Source organism: Bradysia coprophila, unplaced genomic scaffold (genome assembly GCF_014529535.1).
Source record: "Bradysia coprophila strain Holo2 unplaced genomic scaffold, BU_Bcop_v1 contig_138, whole genome shotgun sequence".
NCBI lineage: Eukaryota > Metazoa > Arthropoda > Insecta > Diptera > Sciaridae > Bradysia > Bradysia coprophila.
In genome coordinates, this window is record NW_023503409.1 from 1,725,226 (window position 1) to 1,747,852 (window position 22,627).

Genomic DNA, 22,627 nt, shown 5'->3' on the forward strand with positions numbered 1-22,627 from the left:
ATTAACGCAAGCGACAATAGTTATTTACGTATCTGTTGTGGAAGGTATATTTTAGGCAATTTCGCGAGTTGTAGCTCGAACGAAGTGACCTCAAGATTTCCCCAAAATGTCCAGCCTTTGACTGAAACATTATTTTTGTTATTTTCGAACAATGGTACAGAACATACAAGATATCTGTGTTTGCTCCGTATCTTCTGGACAATACCTATCCAACAAACATTTTATTTTATTTTTTATTTTTATTCGTTTTACGATCAACAAACAGGCCGAAGCCCAATAACATGTCAATCAAAAATTTAGAAAAAAAAGAATATTCAAATCCGAATCACATAACAAAATTAGAAAATAGTTCAAAACCAGAAATTCCAAAAACTAATATGTAAGATGAGATTTGACAAGCTCCTTATACACTGAAAACCTGCCATCAAAAATATCCAACTCTGAGAAGAACATGTCGTGATGCTCCTGCAGCCGATAAATAGGACAATTTCTCTGGATGTTAGTTTTGAATTTCGGCAGATAGAAGACGGCTCTTCGTCGTGTCGACTTATTCCGGTGATCAAATGCGAGCTGATTGCGTAGATTGGAGTCGATACGGTAATGGATCAACTTGTAGAGAGCCAATTCATCATTCTCAAGTCGTCTAGATTCCAAAGAATGCATTTTGAGAACTCTAAGTCGCTGGTCGTATGATGTTCGTTCCATGTTAAACTTGAAGTACAGCATTCTGGAAAATTTTTTTTGCACACGTTCGATTTGACTGGTAGAATTGTGATAAAACGGACTCCAAACTGATGAGCAATATTCAAGTCTACTTCGGACGAGAGCGTTGTAAAGTGACATAAAACTTGATTGATTGGAGAAGTATCTTCCACATCGAAAAATGAAACCCAGAAGCTTGTACGATTTTCTTGTGATGAAGTCGACGTGTTCGTTAAATGATAATTTATCATCAATGATGACTCCCAGATCGGTTATCGAGCGAACCCGTTCAACAATTTTACCACACAGCATATATGGAAACTGAACTTTGGTTGGACTATGAGTGAAAGATAGGACAGCGCATTTCTTATGGTTGATATACATGTGGTTTGATTCACACCACCGTTCCACTAGATCGAGGTCACTCTGCAGAAGTAGGCAGTCACTTTCGTTGACGATCGGGCGAAAAACTTTGAGGTCATCAGCAAAACCGAGGCCGGAACCAGCTGAAAGAGATGAAAGCAGGTCGTTGATGAAAATTATGAATAGAAGTGGACCCAATATTGATCCTTGCGGAACGCCTGAGGTTGGAAAGAATTGGTTTGAAGTAGAACGACCAATCACTACCATCTGCGAGCGATCACTTAAGTATGAAGAAAACCATTCGACTAGGTTCATGTTGATTCCAAGTCCTTTAAGCTTGCCAATAAGACGACCATGGTCAACTTTGTCGAACGCTTTGGTGAAGTCGGTGTAGATTGAGTCAACTTGACCACCATCCACAATTTCGTTGGCCAAGAACGATACATACTCCATGAGGTTCGTTTGAGTAGATCTTTTGGAAACAAATCCGTGCTGAGAAAGGTGAATTTTATGCTTGATTTGGTCGAACAACATAGTAAACACAAGTCTTTCGAAAACTTTAGATACCGCACACAGTATACTAATTGGTCTGTAATTTGAGATGTCCGTTTTGTCACCATCCTTGAAGATCGGCGAGACGAAGCTTACTTTCCATTTAGATGGGAATTTTCTGTCAGCCAAAGATCTGTTGAACAAGATGCTGAGCGGTAGACCTAACGACATCGATAGGTTTATAACGAACATCATGGGGATGTAGTCTGGGCTGCTGACTTTATGTACATTGAAACTCTTTAGCGCATCTTGAACTTGACTTTCCGACAGTGTAAACTCTGGTAACGTATGCTCATCGAATGCGTGCTGAAATGGATCATAAATTGGCACATGTACGTCCATAGTCTGTAGCCACAGTAAATCACGGACAAAAAACACTCTTTTTCGACTTTTGGTGGAAGTTCACCAGCCAATAAAAGAATATTAAAATTAAACGACTGCGGTTTTAGATTATTGGGGCCAAGGGCAATCCGGGCATGTAAACAAAGCGTCGCGAGCCTGGTCCACTTTCAAAAAAATCCCTCTTATCATTTCTCTGTCCGTTTCGTATTATTTATTTTTCGTATAGAACGCCACGACAGCCGGTACAGCCGTGGTCATTTTTCGAACGTCAGAATGACATTTTGTTTTGACATTAGCTTTCATATTTACGCACGTGGGTCTGTCGTTAACTGAAATATTATAGTTTTACCGATCGGCGGTCTGTTTAACTTGAATAAAAAATGGTATTTTTTACTTGCAATCATTGCGGAGAGTCGTTGAAAAAACCGTCCGTTGAAAAGCATTATCAGTGGAAGAGTTGTCGAGGTAAATTCAACGTAATATTTAACTTGTTGAACTTATTCATTATCTCGAACATACATTACAGGAGCTGTCCCATTTCTAACATGTGTAGACTGTTTGAAGGATTTCAAGGGTGATGAGTTTAAGGAGCACACCAAGTGCATTACAGAGGAGGAAAAATATTCCGCAAAAGGATTTGTTGCTAAGCCGAATAAGAATAAGGGCGAAAAAAAGCAAGAAAGTTGGACCGAAACACTCCAAAGTTTGTTGACTAAGCCTGGTGTTGATCCACAGGTCAGATATATTGTTGAAAAAATAGCTGCACAGACTAACGTTCCACGAAAGAAACCGAAATTCATCAATTTTGTCAAGAACAGCTTGAAAATTTCAATGGATAATGCTAATAAAGTATGGAACGTGGTCGAGGAAGCATTGGAAGAATTCAAGCAAATCGCTGAAGCAAATAAACAGAAAAAAGAATTGGAAAAGAAGGCGCCAGAGAATGGTAACGCTGAGTCAGTGCCTTTGATTCCAGAAAACGGACAGGACAAGAAGAAGAAAAAGAAAAAGGAGTCAAAAATGGAAACGGATGATACGAATGGAACTGACGTTCAGAATGGAAAATCTCGAAAACGAGCAAGGGAGACTAGCACTGCTGACGATGGTAGTGTTAAGAAGAAGAAGAAGAAAAACAAGTCCAACGGAGCGATTGACAGCGAAATAGGCGATGAATCGCTAACAACCAACGGAAATCATGAAAATGAGCAAGGACAAGATTCGACGATGGTCGATGATGCTAAATTCAATTGGCAATCCAATATCGTAACCATTTTGTCGAAAAAGAAGGCACCAATGGCAATTGATAAGCTGAAAAGTAAAGTCGTAAAGAAATATGCGACGCACACGTCAAACGCAGTGACTGCTAGTGTCGAGAAGAAATTTCTTAAGAAATTGAAAGCCACTCCGAATGTAACAATTACAAATGAGTTTGTAAAATTGGAAGAATAAAGTTTTATCGAGGTAGTCTAATGCGCTGGTTTCATATATTTGTTGAGTTGAGTTGTAACATAGTTCCCAATTCGAATCGAGTTTGAATTTAGTAAAAAGTGATTTTACTTACCAGACGAAATCTCTATATATGGTGTATCTTTGACCATGTCATGCTTTCTTGAAATGTAAGGCCCATCGTTCAAAATTATCAATTATTTATTTCACAAATAGGCAGTTGACACATCCAAGTCTCCTAACTACTTCCATAGTCTATTCACTTTGGCAGATTAACGTAAAAATGTTCGACAGAAAATGAACGTAATCCTCTTCGACGATTTTAACAATCGAAAGTCCGTTGAAAACATTTTGGTCAACAGTGTAAGTGGTGTTGATATCCTGATCCATCGCAGTTGATATGGTCGCTATAGTCACCTTGGGTTTCGGACCGATTGGCGTACTTTCTGCTAGAAATCCTGAACTCCGACCGGGGATCAAGTTTTCTTTCCGATTGAAAAACAAATCCGCACCCGCTCCACCCAAATTTCCTTTTTTGGCAGGAACTGCACTCCCAACCAAATTAACTGGATCGGCAGAAGAAACCGCAGAAAACATCTTCAAGCCATACTTTTTACGATGCAGTGGAGTCTTGTTCAAATCTAGGCGCAGAGTTTTCTTCACCCAATCGTGGAAGATGTGCAGCTCGGTAGATAGCTCCCGTTTAATCAGTTGCTTATTTCGGTTCGATAAGTGGATGTCCTTCAATGCTAACAGACTTTGCGATGCCAGCAGCGTCAGTACGTATTCCAAAGCAGTAAAACATATTTTTTCGTCCAAATTTGAAAGTATCTCGGATGGCAGTGCAGTTGTTGTAGACATAGTCAACGATGTGGACTTGTTAAATGTAACACGATCGGTTCTATCCATTAATGGTAAACTGCTAGATTGTAAATAGTCGGTCGTTTCTTCGGGATTGATTTGACTGATGTCGTTCAACGGTTCCTCGTGGAACGCGAATGATTGCTGGAATAATGTGATACTGTTACTTGATGCTGCGGTACAAATTTGTGTTAGTCCTTACCAACGACAAAGCTCTGGTTAATAAGCAAGCAACGCTTAGAATCGTTCCGATCGATAGTTGAAGATCGTTGGAGTCGTTGTTCAATTTTGGTGCATTAAACTGGATCTCTAATAGCGGTTTCCATCGTGAAACCAAGAACTCAGAGTCTGTTAAAAGATTCAGCAGCTTTGGACTGAAGACGAGCAAACATTTACTACCAATGACGATTAGTTCGATGAGACTGTAAAAGGGATGGTTTAGTTATAGGCTTGACCAGCTACAGTTGCCAGTTGCATCCTTACTTGTTCATCGTTCCGATAAGTTCATCTGAGGGTGTCAGATTTTCCATAAAGGACATGTGTTCCAATTTGGTTTCCTTGTCCATCATTTGTTTCAAAATTTTCGGACGGTGAAGTAGGAAAACTGATCGATCGATGACCATTTGTACGCAACGCTATTAACGAAAAATAACTTGACGTGTGAACAGATATCATCACCATAAGTCATAGCCCAAGTAACTTACCATTAAATTCGTCATGCTCGTCGAGTGCTCTAAATTCCAATCTCTCTGAAAATTCAACAGTTCGCACACCAATTCCAATGTCGTTTTTATCAAAGTCATTGCTTGATTGTCCAGTGCCTGTTTCGTTATTTTCAAAATTGATTCAATCAGAAACTCTTCATGTACGCTGACAAACAGCAGTGCATCGTTGCGAAACCGTTGACCATGTTTCCGCAGCATTGTTAACACAAACTCAACGCCTCGAGTGTATATTGGCCACCAATCAGCCGCATTCCATTGCCCGTCAATCGGTCCATTGGAACGGAAGTGTCGCAACTCCTCTGGCGGTATCAATTTCAACCACAAACTATGCGCAATTTCACAATGCAGTAGCTGGTGTGAGCAGCTCGATTCGGCGAATATTGTTAGGAAATCTAACATTTCGATGACAATTCGACGTAAAGGATACAAATGCAATGTGAGGTTCAAGCAGCTGAACATTCGGTAGAACAATTTACTTGCGATCAAATGCCTTGTAATTTCCTTCATCTCATCTTGCACAAAATTCATCGTAATTTTCTTCAGCAAATTGATGGCCAGAATAAATGACAAATTCGATTTATTCGGTTGCGTTGTACCCTTCTTGTTCTTGTAGATTTCAATTTCAGTCTGTGTAATTTCGAAGCAAATTATGTCCGTTATGGACCGAATGAAACCGGATATTTTTTCACCGAACCGGTTTTCTGGAAGAATGTCAATCGTTTTGAACGCCAGTGCTAGTATTGACTCTTTAGCCCGACTGTGTATATCACCGTACGACACAGCGACGTTATTGATTAGTGTAATCATTTTATCCAGTTTTTGTTCACTGTGCCGATGGATGTCGTCCATGCTTAATATGACCAACAGGTAAACCTCCGACAAAATGATGAAAGGTCGAAAATCTTCAGTACAATTCGATCGTTCCACCAATACATCGATGCATTTGTTGGTGAAATTAACCTTTCCCTGTTCCGTCAGCAATTTGACATGTTGTTCCTTCCTCACAAGCATTACCAACAAATCTTTAAACGATTGCAACCGACACAGCCATTCTGGTGTTTCATCGATGAGAACATCCTCGATAGTATCATCCGGTAATGTTAGCACATGTTCAATCCATTTATTAAACACATCCGCCTTCAAGAACGTCTCAAAAGCTTTGTGCAAATTGTCATTCAATTTGAAGTTGGCCGAGCAACGAAAGAGCTCGATACCGAGAATGTTGAAAATTTGAGAGTACGCCTTCGTGTCTGGATCAATTTGTCCGTGTAGTGGACTAGTTATTGCTGGCCAAAAATTTGGCTTTGTTGTGAGGTTCTGCACCAGAGACTGCATATTATTCTTCCAGATTGCATGGAACAATGACATAATGCCGCTTAGTTGCTTGTTAGCTATGGTATCCGAATTCTCCGAGATCGTCTCCAAATACTGTGACATGTAAATCAAGATTCCTTCGGCCATATTCTTGGGTCGGGGCAAGAAACGTGACTCCATTCCGTAGTCAATTTTGAAGAAAACTTCCGTCAAACCTGGCTGCTTGTTTATGCAAGCCTCTACAAACTCAATTATGTTCACTTTCAGTTCGTCGCTTTCCATTTCGTCTTGAAGTCGTTGTAGGAACATCAAACGAATCTGATCTGGTTCCATGTCTAGACAGGCCAACATGGACATTTGAAATTCGATAGCGAATCGTCGTAGCAATCGACAGGCGAGTAGTGGTAGATTGTGGTTGAAAATGTTGCCCATGTAGCTCGTCACGACGCGAATAATGCGGAGATTGTCTAATTTTTTCGGCTGAGTGTAAATTATAGATTCTAGAGGCGACAGTTGACGGTCGTCTTTAAACACTTTGTATCGTAGTCGCAACACTTGCATCAGAATTGTCATCGACCGTTGAACTAGAACGTTTATTCCTGACTGAGAAGCCGTAATCCAATTTGGATCGTTCATCATGATTGACTGTAATGTGTCATTTCCGAGTGCGACAAATCTGTAAAATGAAAATGATTTTAAGATGTTGCAGGTCACAAAACTTAGTCGGTATTACCGCAACAGAATGAGGCTATTGTTGTTCAGAAGACTGAATACACAAATGTTCCTCAATAATGACTGCTCGGCACTGGATTGAAGAATTTCGAAAAAGTACTGCATCACAATGGTGTAGATCTGTTGTCGATCGGCCTCTTTATCGAATCGCCACATTTCAACATGCGGGAAAATTTCTCTGAGCATGAAAATAAGATTTGGTATTTCCACTGCCATGACATTGTTGAGTTTTAGCTGAAACAGAATATCCGATTTATGCGAGTCCGGTCCAGCACTTCCGCCTTCATGTACTTACATTCGAATATCTTTTCACGAAATTCAAATACGACAACAGGAAATCATATTTGCCGCTATTTTTCTCAAAATTCACCAAGTAATGTCCAACCAATCCGCTCTCGAATGACACCCCATTGCTGTATGCTTGATAATCCAGGCTGTCGTTCGTGACATACGGCAAAATGTTTAAATTCACAACACGAACATGTATTTCGTTCGGGAATAATGGTGTCAGTGCCGAACAAACTTCTATGCAACCAGCCAGTAGTTTAATTGGCGGCTCTTGAGCATTTTTGAATTTGATCAATATGTCGAACACCATTTCGATCGGATGCACCATTTCGCTGTTAATTCCGCTGGTGTCTTCAACACTTTGAACTGCCAGCGCTAGAAATTTTAAGCCACATTCGACGTTAGTTCGACACGACGAGTCGACTTCGGTGTACCGTAGCGTACTGGCCAAAAAATTGTTTATTTCGTTGTGTAGAGCGACAAAGTAGTTCAGTTTGATTTTGAAATGGACGATTGTCTGATTATTACGTTCGGTGATCAGTACGGCCGTGCCAGATGGTATGGTGAAATCAATTTTCGGGAACGGTGAATAGTTCTCAAGCAAAATAAATTCGTCTTCGACGGAGGACGACGGTTTCAGTTGGATTTTATCAGAATCGTAAACCTCGGCATAAATTGGTAGATTTTCAAGTTGCTGACGACTCTGAGAATTTAATGTCGAATCAATAAAATGCCGACAAATGAAAAAAACATTTTCTTCAACTTACGAATGTGTAGTGCTCAGGATCACTATGCGCTAATGACTCCGCTATCATTGATAATGAAATAAAATCCACGGGAAAATTATTGCAGGCAGTGTTGTACAAGGACACGCATCCGTCTTTATCGTAGAAAAATTCGTAAACTGATTTAGTGAAAACAATGCAAATATTACAAAAACTCACCATCCCGACCAATGAAATCGTTTGCGATAGTGTACGTTCTCAGTAATTCGCTGAGTAGCTGGTAAATGTTCTTATGCCGAGCCACAGAACCGTCACCATCGAACAGATCACACAATTCATTCAAAATGTTGTAAATAGTTTTGCGAACAATGCGACCAATGACACTGTATCGATCTCCATACATGGGATGGCGTATCATTACACACAAATAGTTAAAAACCCCTAAGTGCACCGCTCGTGTACCAAACTGTTGATATTTCAAAATATTATCGTCGTCTTCCTGGATTTTCGGCAATGTCATGCACATAATCATCCATGACAAAAGAATGGGTCCGTGTTCTGGATTTTGATACAAAGACACAATTTGATCGTCCAGCAGTTTGACGATTTCGTCGATCCATGATGATTGGTCGACTAGCCTGTAAATGGTAATGAAAATTCATTCTGTTTCACCAGTACCACTATTGGTCGATCTGTGGTACTAACCGTCGCACGTCCACACACTTCATGAAAACTGCCAGTTCACTGTAAACAATTTTCGTTATCATGGCATCATTCAGTCCGCATTGTTGACGGCCAAATGAATGCATTTTGAAGAGATCGATAAGTCGTTTAAACTCTTCCGTTAGAATGCCGTCAGCCTCAATCGTCAGAAGAATAATTTGTAAAACTTCAATTATTTCCCGGCCATTTTGTTCACTAAACAATCCGGTACTATGTGCCGGAGTCAAGTATTTTCCACCGATGCTGTCCTCGCCTTTTATCAAATAGTCCAACTGATCGATATACGATTTACGGATCGCTGACACTTTTACTTCTTTAGCAATTACATTGTACTCCTTTGAATACGGATGTCCGGTCGATTTATGATACTCGAGAATATGTCGAACAATCCGTAACATGACCAGCCGTTCCATGGCATAATACCTCCAAATATCGTTCATCAAATTTTTCATATTTGCTTCCGTTGCGTGATAGCTCAATAGTGAATTTGGAGAACCTTGGAATTCGTTAAGCAAATATGAGCACAGTAAATTCCACGTTTTCGTTTCGCCCAAGTTGAAGTGATGTTGAAGATTGTCCAGAATTGGTTGCAATTTTTCCTTGTGCTTTCGATCAACATCATTTTTGTTTTTACTTGATGAACGTTGCTCTTTGACACCGTCGACCAATTCCTTTGACACCTCCCGCAACTTTTCCAAGACGATTTCTTTCGGGGTGTTTAAATTGTTGCCAGAAATCAGCTGCCACAATTTTTTCCACTGGCTGTTTAGGAAATTGCGAAATATTATCGTTGCTCGTAATAATGGACGTTAGTTCTGATACTTACGTCCCCGAGTCGGCCATAATTCACTATTTCGTAACTTAAATAACTGAAAAATTATTTGTTATGAATTTTAACCGGGAAAGTCTAAACATTTGATTATGTCAAAGCGTGTGTATTCGGCGGCTTGACATCTTTGACATTCTTTTTAAAAGAATGAAATTTGCTGAGCCAAAGCCGCTACGTAAAATTTTGAAAAAAAGAGCGGCGTTTTCAAAAAGTCCTATAATTTTAAGATACTTTGTTGTCAATTATGTCCTTTTAAGATATTTTGTTGTTAATTATACCTTTATATATTTATCTATGAAAGATTGACGCTCACTAATATTCGGGCTATATGAAGTAACACATATTTTTATTAATTTTTCATATAGTCCGACTGGTATACACGACCATTTACAGATTTAATTAAATATTAAAGTTGCATCATAATTCACGCCGTAAGTGTGCCTAAAATTGGAATTTTAAGTGAACGATTCGATGAAAAAGTGAACCGAAAAATAAATTTCAACGCACTTTCCATTTTGACCGCACTTACGGCTTGAATTACAAGTATAGAACCTCTAGATGACATTATTCACTGATTATTACCCAAATTTTTGGTCGACACATTCTTTAAATCATTTTCTTATCACGATGCCTCACTTTTGTGCAAATGTAAGATAATGTAGAAGACAACATGATCTCCACCATAAGGACAGAATGATTTTTTTATGTAGATTAATCAGGTTTTGGCCACATAAAAATTGATTTGAACTAATGTCTCGACCAAAACTATGTCACTAAGTTTTATGGGGTCTTTACAACTTTTGTAGAAACCAGGAGCTTAATATTATAACATAGTGTTATTAATGATAAAATCAGCAATGTTGAAAAAGACACTCATCGTCCGATGACTGGTTTAAGAGGGCAGACTAGGTGTGAAGTAGGCTATATATTGAAAAATTGGTTTTGAAATTAATGTAGACCATTTAATGAAAATCTGTTCCAGCAATTAGATTAGCAATATATTTATCTATCTCTAAAAAATGAAAAACGATTTACAATAAGCATCAGTTGGAAGAAAACCGATTTCCAAAAAAATATTGCATAGCCTAACTTTAAGCGACGTTCATATTTTGGAAATCGGTTTTCTTCCAACTGTTGCTTATTGTAAATCGTTTTTCATTTTTTAGAGATAGATAAACATATTGCTCATCTAATTGCTGGAACAGATTTTCATTAAATGGTCTACATTAATTTCAAAACCAATTTTTCAATATATAGCCTACTTCACACCTAGTCTGCCCTCTTAAGAGGCACCGGTACTTTGCCGAAAAGCATACAGTAGGGCGATTTTTAATTTTTCTTTCCACCAGAATCCTTTTTCAAAAAATGTACGACCGCAATTCCGATTACGAATGTGTTAGCTTTCAACAGAAAATAGATTTGGTTGCAGCAATTTGTCCAGCTCTGAGAACAATGAACAGTTTATGAAAGTTTCGTTAAACTGCTCACTTTTCTCAGAGCTGGTGAAACGACTACAACTAAAACTGACTTTTATTTAAAGCTAAAAGATTCGTGGTTGGAATTGCGGTCGTACATTTTTCAAAAAGAAATCTGATGAAAAGATATTAACAAAAATTAAATACGAAACACGCAAATGTAGGCTACAATTTTAGCTAAGTGCCGGTGCCTCTTAAACACCCTATCTTCTAAAATGTCTAAAATATCTTCCTTGGTTTGGAGCATTTCGCTATAAAGGACTATTAGAGTACACCTGCTGGAGCTCCCTCTCAATCAGAGACTATAGATCTTCAATGCCGTGTGAAATGCCATCCACGTCAAGAAATGCCGTGTGAAATGCATCCACGTCACAAAAATCTCATACAAATAAATAAATGAAGATATAAAAAAAAGTATTAGCTTTTTGTGGTTTGTCGAGTTTGTCTTTGAATGCTGGGAAGTGTGAGGTGTTTTTTGTGAACGCTAGTGAGGAGGAAAAGGCTCATATGTATGGTGAAATTTCTGCCAGGGATTAGACATGTTGATGAATCTTCTATTGAGATTCTAGGCTCACCTACTTTTGAGTTAGGTTTAGAAAGGATGTTTTCGTCGAAGGTTGAGAATATAAAGATAATGTGTGATCGCTTGAAATTGATGGATGTGCACCCCGCTTTGTGTGTCTTTAGGAAGTCCTTGGGTAGCTGTAGGTTCAATTATTTGTTGCGTTCTTCTAAAGCGTATCTTTTAGTAGATCGTTTGAGGCAGGTTGACGAGATTTATCGATCAACTCTCGGGGACATTGCGAATGTTAAGGTTTCAGGTTTTGATTGGGATCAGGCCTCTCAAGAAAAAGAAACAAAAGAATTAGTTTCTGCCAAGGATTAACAGTACGTTTGACGAGATGTTTGCATCTAGTGAACCCGTTGCTCCTGCAAGACTCCTTGCGTCATCAACTAAAGAATCTTCAAAGTGGCTGCAAGTAGTTCCATCGAGCCAATTGGGTTTGCTCTTAGATAATAACTCCGCTAGAATTGCTGTTGGTCCTCGTTTGGGTTCTAATTTATGCGATGTGGTTGTGGCGAAATGGTCAAAAAGGATGGTTTACATGGTCTATCATGCAAGATGATAACAAAAGCCAAAATTGCTGAACATGATGAAGTTAACAAAGTTTTCTCACACGCATTCTCTTCAGCAGGATTTCCAAATATTATACAACCATCGGGAACATGTAGAGGTGTCGTTTGTCAGTAAAGAAAAGTTTTAATGAACGAAACATTTAACGAAGTGAGGTCACGTCTGAAAGTAGCATATCTTGAATATGGGCATCGGAGACTCTGGCACACGCGATCATAGTATGCGTCCTTTTGCTACATGTAACGGAAAGTCATGACTGTGCCAGATTCGCCTCCTTCACGCCAATTCATGCTGAAATTTCACTGCCTCTAACTGTACTAAAAAGTTCAATGTAGAGTAAATGTTCAAAAATTGAGTCAAAGCAAAGGAAATGCTTATATTATGATGATTGTTCACTTTGGTGCCACTAGTGATGGTCACATGACAACAATGAGATTCGCCAGCAGAGACACCACATTTTTCACATATTATACTGCAGTACGGACGTTTCACGTGGTAAGTTTCTCAGCAAGTTTCTGAAGTGTTGGTGCGTTGTCCATCAAAGAAAAACACTTCCGTTCAATTTTTCTTTTTAAAAAAATGTCTTATATTTATCTTTGGACATATTTTAGCAACAAAAAAACCTTTATTCAACAACGCATCAAATTCTCTTAATAAATTAAATTTTACTTTTGAATGAGTTAAGATTTCCAATCACTGCACTCCTTTACCGATCAACAATTCAATGTTCTGATTTTTCTCAGTCTGATGAATCTGTTTCAATTTCGTTATCTGTTCCAATTCTCGAATTCGTTTGACGTTTCGTCGATGGAAACAGTATAGCATACCTGCATTGTAAAGAGTTATTATTATACTGATTTTTTGAGTATTTCTAACGACCAAGACCACAATGACTCACCCATGAACACAACAAAAAAGGCCCCAAGCCCAGTTAATACCGTCATCCATGTCCATCTCGATTTTTCTTGTAATTTCTTTTCTTTTTGTAACGACGTGCAATAACCAAAGTATTCTGTATCAGCTGTAGCATTCGATATATCCAGACAATTAAAAAGCTCTAAAAAATACATTATCGTTTAGCCACGAGTCGATTCTAATGATTTGGTGAACATACCTGCAGACGATGCATCACAGTTCATTAAGTTTTTTACTGTTATTGCTCGTCTGCGAAAATAAAACGAAAGTGCTTGGCACTGACACGGTGGGATTTTCGTATCATTTACATCGATTGAATTTAAACCACACATCGGAGAGAATTGTTGAGGCGTTACATCAAATAGCTCATTTGATGATATGTTGAGCATATAAAGGTCTGGAAGTTTGTTTTATTGTTAGAGATTCTTCAGTCGAGAAGTCATTATAACTTTTACCTGGCAGAACACCAAAGTCAGGAACTTTATTCAATTTACAACTGGCAAGGTTGATTAGTTGTAAAGGCGCCGATATTGGCTTCGCAAGATTCTGATTTAAAAAAAAATGATAAAAAACAATTAATTTGATTTATTTATAGTTATACCTCCAAATCCTTATGTAAATGGACCAAGGGATTATCAGACGCATGTACATTTCGAAGCAAAGGCAAGGAAAACAGTCCCATCGGTAGCGTTGTTAAACCATTTGTAGATATATCTATGGCCTTCAAATAATCAATTTTTTTAGAGGTAAATTCATAAGTTGAGGTAAAAAATATAGTTCGAAGATCACCTCTAAATCAGTTAATTGTGCGAAAGTGTTCGGCTCAATTGTTTGGATCATATTCTCGAACAAATATAAGTACTTGATGTCAGTGTATCTTGCAAAAGAATTTTCATTTAATTCTCGTATTCTGTTGAACGATACGTCTAGAATCTGAAAATTAAATTAGTAAGCCAGAAGATATTTACAAGACCAATTGCAGGCAAAGTTGAGTTAGGTCATAGTTATATGGTCTGAAAAATCACCCTGGCCGTACAGACTGATTAAGTAAATATGTTATGATGATATAGTTAGTCAGACTGCACTCCGCAATATAGAGAAATAGTGTCAATCATATCGTCGGAAATTTTGGTATGGTAAAATCGTGTGCGAGTTCACTTTTTACGTAGCAACGTGTACCCAATTATCCCACGCTGAAATTCCATTGTGTTTTTGTCGGATTTAGGAAAATGTAAAATGAAATGAAAAACATTCTATTTATTGAGGATTTTAACGTAAAACTCAATAAAGTTATTGAATACGACTGTCTTATGTGTAAAAGATAGCAATGACAAAATTAACGACGCACTTTGAATACGATGACGAGGGGCAAGATATCGGTGGAAAATCGTTTGACCGAAAAAAATTCTTAGAAAATCATTAGAGAACATGGAAATCCACAAAACGTAAAAATCCTTAAAAAAAGACTTTTAAAAACCTCGAAAATATAGCAAAAGCGGTTAAGAAAATCCTACTATCCACCCCTAGTCTAAAAATGTTGCTTTTTGTTTTGAAATGTTAACTTAAATGAAGTAAAAGATTTTTTTATCAATCTGTTGAAAGTACTCAGATCAAAATAAGTAGCAAACAGCAGACTGGATATTTATATTGGTAGTAGCTTTGCCATCTGTGAACGGCGAAACAGCAGTTGACTTCCTTCTAAAATAATATTTTCAATATTCATTGAACGATGTTTAGTTCAGTGCAGTTTCATTGAGCTTCTCTTTATATTGCGTCTCAATGCAGTTCTAATAACAAAACATTCCGGATCATTGAGAAGAGGAATGACCTGCATCACCAATTAAAAGATGATTCCTACACGCGTTTAAGATTTGCAAATAATGTTCCCATTACTTCAAAGCAAAAAGATGCATTTTTTTGTTTTGTATTTCTTTGTTTAGTCAGAAGCTTACTCATTGTATTTCATACTTAGTTTAATATATCTCAGAATCGAGCAATTAATTTCAATTGTGTATCTTCCCAATGCTTTGATAATTAACCCTAATTGAGATCACAAAAATATTGTTTGGAAGAAACAAATATCGTCGCTGTTATATACATGCGAAGATGTGTACACATGTGATACATTAACGCAATGATATTGAAGATAATAATCAGAGAATTTAGAAGTTTAAGAACTTAGTTCTTCTATTGGTCAGTAGTAGAATATTATGTTTATAACTGCAGAACCACAATCGAGATGCAACTTTCCATCTATTAATTCGAAAGTTAAAAATAAATGTTTACACAAACCTCCAAACCGGATCTCAGGTGTTGGGGTACTTCCTTCAAATTCAAATTTGTACAAACATAGCCAATCATTTTGTTTACACGTTCCATGGTACATGTTTTTTGTACATGATTGTCCTCGTTCATAATAAAATCGATAGAAGTCACTGCTTCACCAACAACACACTGAACCAAGTATATCAATAAAACGTACAGCTTCATCCTAGTCATAAAAAAACATTTTACGTTATTTTACGGAATTCGAATGGTTGAATGAAAAATTAGCATAACAAAACCAAAAATGGTTCAGTTTTTCTCGGGAAAAATTCTAGGTTTTTAGGATGGGCATCTATTGAATTATTCGTTTAGCTTTATATAATATATCCAATGATATTGAATCGTTACTGAACCGATTCATGTGCCATTCCATATTAACCATAGATGCAATTACAATATTTATTTTACATTAAATGTATTGTTATATAATGCCGCTGCTGTTTGATGGACATATGCATTGGTATTGTCCACTAAGTACTTTTCAATTAAATTAAATGTTCGTTTTGTTAACTCAATTGTGTTTAGGTAATTGAACTATGGAATGAACTCAGTACGACATGTGTCGAGAGAGGATGATGTTAAACAACAAATTCAAAAAGAAGATCAATAAGAAAAGTTAGGATGAAAAATGTGAGTGATCTCTTTATGATCAGTTTAAATGACCCCTAACATAAATGATCTAGGACTCATGAAAACCTGTCAGACAGAATAGCGCATCTGGGAGAGTTATACCACAATGTATCAGAAAGTAGCAATGAGCACAACTATTTGATCTGCATCAGTCATAAGAGCTTAGGTAGAAAGGTGCTAAATTCTTATTAAAACATCAAAATGTCTCCTGTCTTCTGTCCAGACAGTTCTAACTCGAATGGCGAAAAGTAGTGAACCGAGGATATATATATTGGGGGGCTATCAAATAGTGCACACGCACACGCACCAGAAGGGGAGTTTTTTTTTCAAAAATCATGCAGAAATATGCGGTCAAGAGGGGTAGTAATCAAAAAGCGTGTGCACTCTTTTTACTAAATATTTCATTTCTTTTTTCAAAAGCAGTGGTTCTTCAAGTGGGGTTTCATTGATGCGATTAAACTGAAGTATCGACCGCAAATACGAGTGCAAAGACCAATTTTGTTTTGAACCGAAGGGCAAAATTAGTCGTAACAAAACATACGGTTAAAATTCTTCAAGATCCGGTATAGGAGCTGGCAAACTGAAAGGAATCAGATCACAGTCAAGCTCACTTAGACATTCTATTTCAATTTGTTCAACTTGGGTGTGCGCATTGCTGAATTATAAATTGTCAAATTCAGGCGCTTTCCAATTTTTCATAACCTTTAATTCGTGTGCCCTTTTAGTAGGAGTTTTTTGAAAAGCGGGCATAGGCGTCCAAGTGGGAGCGGGACTCAAAAACTGCCAATTTATAGAGTGTGCACTGTTTGATGGCTCCTTAGTATTGGGAATACGAGCGCAAGGTATTTTTGCGACCGGCTTTTTCCACTGTTACTGAAATATAGATCAAATTACTGGATGGTCCAGCATGACAAAACCAAAAACAAACTAAAAATAGTAGCTAGTCCGTGTGTACATATCCTAAAAGAGCTCGTTTAGATTAAAAAGTTCATTGAACTAAGCCCTGGATATCCGAACGAATGAAATCGGCACTAAGTCAACCACTGAAGGTAATATTTTAATGAAATTTAATTGGAGAAGATTTCTTATGACCTCCTTATGGTAATAATTTTGTGAAATTGTAACGAATTTGCGACGATAAATCACAACACCAACATTAGAAAAATACTTGCATATATAAGTATATCACACGCCCCATTATTTCATAAATTTGTAGGCCTTACTTGCATATATGATGTACAGGTAATCCGAGCGGAAAATCCAATTGACTTAAATTGTAAATTAATTTGTTGATTGTGATCTTTGACCTTGCACTATCACATTCGGTACGATAGGCAGAACATATTTTTACTTTTGTCTATTCCGATTAAAAACCAAGAACATCACACACAAAAAAATCCACTTATTGTTTAACGGTGTTTTGTTTTTGTCTGATTAAACTCGCACTTATCACACCATTTCGTCAACGTATTTGTTATCGTAAATGAAAATAATTAAATTGAGCTCTTAAGACTCCGGAAAACTATGCGCAGTGTGTGAAATATGATGTTGTAAAATGTATTTTTTTTCTTTAAAGAAAATCCTCCAAACCGAATCGTAATTTCAATTAAGAAAAATCTTTATTCGCATTATCCAATTAACTCTTCACATATGTATAATACGTCGTCGTTTAGTCGGATGTGCATTCACTACATTTTTCTTTATTTGTAAATTGGAATTATAGTATCCAATGACCGGCTTTTTTTTAAAAAAAAAAAAAAAGGTCTTAACCGCTCGAACGGCACATTTATACTAAGTAGTATATTCGAAATAAACATTTTTTCTGTCCATCCATTTTGTATTTGTCATTTATAATGTTACGCACTCGATTAAGTGAAAAAAAATTTAATTCTTGACTGACTGCTCTAAAGCTTTGATGTGTATTAAATTAGTGTACACTCAGTGCTGAGATCTTTTGTAGTCGTGGTTGACTCAATGTTATCATAACATGCAATGATAAATGTTTTTCTATATCTTAGATTAGAAAACAAAAGTAAATGAATTGAAATTTTGTAGATAATAAATGTGTAATTACTGTGCTTATACTTGGTATGTATGGTGCTGCTTGTATATTGAGAATTTTTTTTTTTAGAGGCAGACTTAAATATTGACAAGATTATAATACTTCATTTGATAACCTTTTTGATCGACGATTTAAAACCTACTATCAACCACTGAAGAACGAAATGTACATTTAATGCATTAAAAATTTAATCTTGTGTTTCTGAAGTTTTTTTTCGGGGGTCAATAGTAATAATGATAAGACATGATTTTAATTATACTCTCACTGACATTTATTTCCTTGTATGAACATTTCTTAACCTGGCCAAGACGCATTACATTGCATGTAAACACTTGCGATAGTAAACCGCCTTAACCTGGCCTTAAGCATTTCTCATTGAGATATACAAAATTTGAAATTGCGAATCATAAACTGCCATTTAAATGATACGAAATAAAACGAAGGGAAGCTGTATTCATAATGATTCAAGTAGAGCTCAAATGCTGATAGTGCTGAACCTCTGACGAATCTGTAAATGCATTGCCTTAATATCTACACTTTACATAAAAGAACAAAAACTTGCATAGTACAGTTTTACAGTTCTAGTAGCATACAAATCTGTACTGTAATCCTATGTGCTGCGAAAATTCACTTTCGCCGCACTTAAGAGGTATAATAGACTACATATTGGTGCGGAAAATCGTAGTTTTGTTTTGACTCGTGTGGTTGTTCGCCTTCGGCTCAGCATACAAACTCCACACTCTTCAAAACATCGATTTTCCGCACAAGTATGTAATCGACTATTACTTACCTAATAGATTGATGAAAATATTGTTGTGGGTTTTCTTCTTCTTCTCCTTCTTTTTTTTCTTTCACTATAATGCTCTTTATTCTCTCTGCTTCTGTTCACCGAAATTCTTAATTGAAGTAAATTAGTTCATTGGCAATGGAACATATACTGTATTGTGTTTATGGATGGAATCTTTATTATACATACTACAAACGCATCTTTTTCACAAGAAATATAAATGATTGGTACCAATGTGTTTTAGAATGTTTGTGCAAAATATTTCACAATGTAGGAAATGAGGAATGTACACTGTAGCTATGTACACGCAAATTTTTAAATTATTTTAGAATTTTTATAAATTTTTTGAAAATGTTATTAATTATCAGTTTATATACGTACCAGTTTTGAGTCGATGTGCCCAAATTTTCTAATGCATTGGCTATGACGGCATTTTTAATCGGTCATTAGTGGTATCCAGTATTATTGTTTTCGTTTAATTTATTAATATCTTATCATTTAAAGAAACAGCTTATATGTTTTTCAGCAATTTACTAATTTATAGCTGTAGGGCTAATATCCGGTTGGTTTAAAAATTTTATTTTTCTTTGCTTCTTTGCTTTAAACATATATACAATGTGCACAATGAAAAAAATAAAACCAAAATTCAATTCAATTTATGTTCAACTTTTTCATGGACCACTGCTACGGTAATTGTTGCATTGAATGTAGTAAATTCAATCTGTCGTCAATATTCTTCAGATATACCCATTTCTGAGCAAAAGTAGGAGGAATAATGCTGGTACTTTACCAGTAAAAAATATAATGTTTGGATTAGATTTTTTCCGAGTGTTGAAAAGCTGACATGCACTCTAAAACCATCATAGATAAATCCCTTACTGGTATCAAACTTTTCGATCTATTTACATTTCTCACTCTTCTTGATATAGTTTCATTCTTTACTTGTCGGTAAGTTTGTCCGGGGCATAGAAAGAAATTATACTTTCAGTTCCCAATCCATTAAAAGCCATGGTACCATGGTTTATCCGAAAAATTAAAATTATAATTCAGTTTTTATCCGTGGCTTAAAACTTTTTTTTGTTGCTATTTTCAGTCGTTACGATAAATCGAGATTAAAATTCAATATTCTCGTACTGATAAGTAATTTTATTATTTTTAAATGCTTTGAACACAGAAATAAAAGTTTCTGATGAAGGTACACTTATTGCGCTATTATTATAAGTTACATAAAAGCTTCCCGGAAATTTGATACTACTATACCAATCAAATACCCACTTAAATCATTCAAACATTACAAATGACAAATCGCATATGAAAAGCCGTTCAAATGATCAACGAAAACGGTAAAATGTTTACGAAACAAAAAAGCTTGGAATATTAGTTTGAGGCTTTGCTAAAGAGATGCATTAGTACATTGTACACGTTGTGATATATTCTTATTTTGTTTTTTTTTTAGCATGAATAAATTGGAAAAACAAGTAAAGTTATGAACGTACAGGAGAAGCTATGCTTTCTATGTCTCGTTCATTTCGGAGTAATTGGACAATACGCATAAATACTAACTTTGCATGCCTCATTCTATAGAAACATGATATCGGTTGAGAACAGACTTAATCACCGCAAGATTAATTTAGCCACGAGAATACTATTTGTTTTAAAATTTATTTTTCACCTCACTATTTTCACAGCAGCAGCTTTAAAACTTTCCTAGAACGAAAAACTGTGTAAATTGTATCCTCTATTCGAGCAATTTACTATCAAAATGTCCTATAACATAGAGAATACTTAATGTCTCACTGTATTGTGGTTAGCAGTGTTGCCAAGAATAGTAGATTACAACATTACTGATATAAACGGCGTATTACATAAGTGCGAATTAATACGGTAATCAAGCCGAAGACGAGGTGATATCACTAGACTTATGTTGTGGACGTTTACATTAGTACTTCTATACTGTGGCGTGCCTTTACCTAATAGGCAACCAGACGTTGAAAAGAAAAACAATAAAATTTCAACAACTCCCCAATTTTTGACACCTGCAATATACCAACTATACACCGAGTACAAATCCTGTAATAAGGGCCTGTTATGGGAAACCTCACTCGCCGAAATAAAATTTTTGGTAGCATGGTCGTAATCTACTATAACATTATTCACTATAAAAATAAAAGTCACGTTCTCATGACTGGTTAAATCACAATTTTTGCATAAATGACTATTCTGTCAACTTCAACAAAAGCGGTAAAAATTGCTTTGGATCGAGTCAGAACGAATCTGAACATTTAAAATACATCATTAAAACGATCTTTTATTTTATTTTAGCCCGTATCTGCATGGCATGTAGTACATGTGAAAATACCGCAAAGAAATTCTTTTTACATAATTTTCCTTTTTCTTAGAATTAATTGCGAAACCTTTCTCATAATTTAAACTCTGTCACAATGCGATATGTTTTCTGGTATAATCAAATAAATCCAGTAAAATACTCGCTTTCTGCCACTCATATCACTTCGTCTAATTAATGTTTCCTTTTATCAAAGATTTTCAAGCAATAAAAAACATGTTTCAATTGAAATCATTATAAAATTACTTATTTGTACGAAGAAAATTTCCATTTAATTTTCTTTTGCGACACATTCAATTACCCATCTCACCTACAACAACTTAATTTTTCCATTGTTTCATCGCTACACATCCAAACTTTACCCAATAATGAAATTGACACAAAAGTAAAACCGATTGAGTCATTTACACTCGAACGAACATATTTCTATACGCAAATTAAGTTTTCCGTAACTCGAATATGCTCCACTGAGAATTCATTCGTATATATGATAATTTCCTGTGTAATCCTCTTAAGAAAAGTGCTAACTTTATTTTACATCTTCTACATCGTTTTTACCTACCGACAACAACGTCTCTACAGATGTCTGCTCAAATTCTCCAACTTTTCGGTTGTATTTATTTTCTTAACGATTAGAGGAAAAGTATACCATTCGATTATTAAGATTGCCTGGAGAAAAAGTTTGAATGAAATATAAGTGTTTGCACAATCAAATCAGCGATTTTTTTTTTCTTGTCAGAAATTTGAAGGGTCGGCGTTAATTTGCTACTGTTTTTTTATTATTTGATGTGGAGAATTAAAGTTAATGGTTTATTAATGGTTAAAAGTGTGCGGAAATAGGTAATGAAAGTAAAGTATTGCGAGGTAAAATGAATTTTGTTTTATTGGAGTTGACTGTAGGATACTTGTCGAAATACAGCAAACGAGGTATACGTTAGAATTAGAAACATATTAACTTTACTTACTCCCTCACAGAATCTCAAAGTTGAAGAACACAAATTAGTAGTATTTTTGGAAAATTAATTTGTTTTCAGAAAAAGAGATTACCCTAAAGTTGCACCATTTTCTGTCGCATCGAAATTGTCATCAGGACTTGAAAAGTGTTGTTATTTCGGATATTGGAAAGGACGTTAATGTCGACTCAAGAATTCCACGGAAAATTGAAAGTAAAAAAGTGTGTAAAAATAACGAAAATAGTTGCTACAAATAGTTGATTTTCTGGTGAAAAAGCTGGTAAAAAAGTGAGTTTTTAGGAACTTTTGTATCCTATTCTACGCGAAGTCAAGGGTCTTACCACTCGTATGTTTCTCCTGTATGACGTTACAGGTGATTAGAATTAAAAATTGGTTGTG

At 36.2% G+C, this 22,627-nt stretch overlaps 3 protein-coding genes across 4 annotated transcripts; 1 reads left to right on the top strand and 2 right to left on the bottom strand.

Annotated features, from left to right (window-relative positions):
* The first annotated feature begins 2,256 nt into the window (after window positions 1-2,256).
* LOC119073363 (cell growth-regulating nucleolar protein) lies at window positions 2,257-3,429 on the top strand. The gene is made up of 2 exons (XM_037178770.1): window positions 2,257-2,424; window positions 2,486-3,429. The coding sequence occupies exons 1-2, from the start codon at window positions 2,340-2,342 to the stop codon at window positions 3,406-3,408; spliced, it is 1,008 nt and encodes a 335-aa protein (XP_037034665.1). The 5' UTR covers window positions 2,257-2,339; the 3' UTR covers window positions 3,409-3,429.
* A 159-nt stretch (window positions 3,430-3,588) lies between these two features.
* On the bottom strand, window positions 3,589-9,719 carry LOC119073359 (nucleoporin NUP188 homolog). The gene is made up of 10 exons (XM_037178761.1): window positions 9,600-9,719; window positions 8,756-9,535; window positions 8,270-8,688; window positions 8,093-8,205; window positions 7,333-8,028; window positions 7,039-7,271; window positions 4,971-6,981; window positions 4,750-4,901; window positions 4,469-4,688; window positions 3,589-4,410 (listed from the first exon to the last, which is right to left on the bottom strand). The coding sequence occupies exons 1-10, from the start codon at window positions 9,614-9,616 to the stop codon at window positions 3,661-3,663; spliced, it is 5,391 nt and encodes a 1,796-aa protein (XP_037034656.1). The 5' UTR covers window positions 9,617-9,719; the 3' UTR covers window positions 3,589-3,660.
* Window positions 9,720-12,769: 3,050 nt separating this feature from the next.
* LOC119073362 (asporin-like) lies at window positions 12,770-19,083 on the bottom strand. Of its 2 annotated transcripts, none has more exons than XM_037178767.1 (8): window positions 18,935-19,083; window positions 15,420-15,618; window positions 13,917-14,060; window positions 13,729-13,848; window positions 13,583-13,673; window positions 13,327-13,524; window positions 13,111-13,269; window positions 12,770-13,039 (listed from the first exon to the last, which is right to left on the bottom strand). In XM_037178767.1, exons 2-8 carry the CDS (start codon window positions 15,615-15,617, stop codon window positions 12,906-12,908), a joined length of 1,044 nt encoding a protein of 347 aa, XP_037034662.1. In that variant the 5' UTR covers window position 15,618; window positions 18,935-19,083; the 3' UTR covers window positions 12,770-12,905. The 2 variants fall into 2 exon arrangements, with proteins under 2 accessions (XP_037034662.1, XP_037034664.1); XM_037178769.1 differs by lacking the exon at window positions 18,935-19,083 and adding an exon at window positions 17,306-18,013.
* Window positions 19,084-22,627: the final 3,544 nt, after the last annotated feature.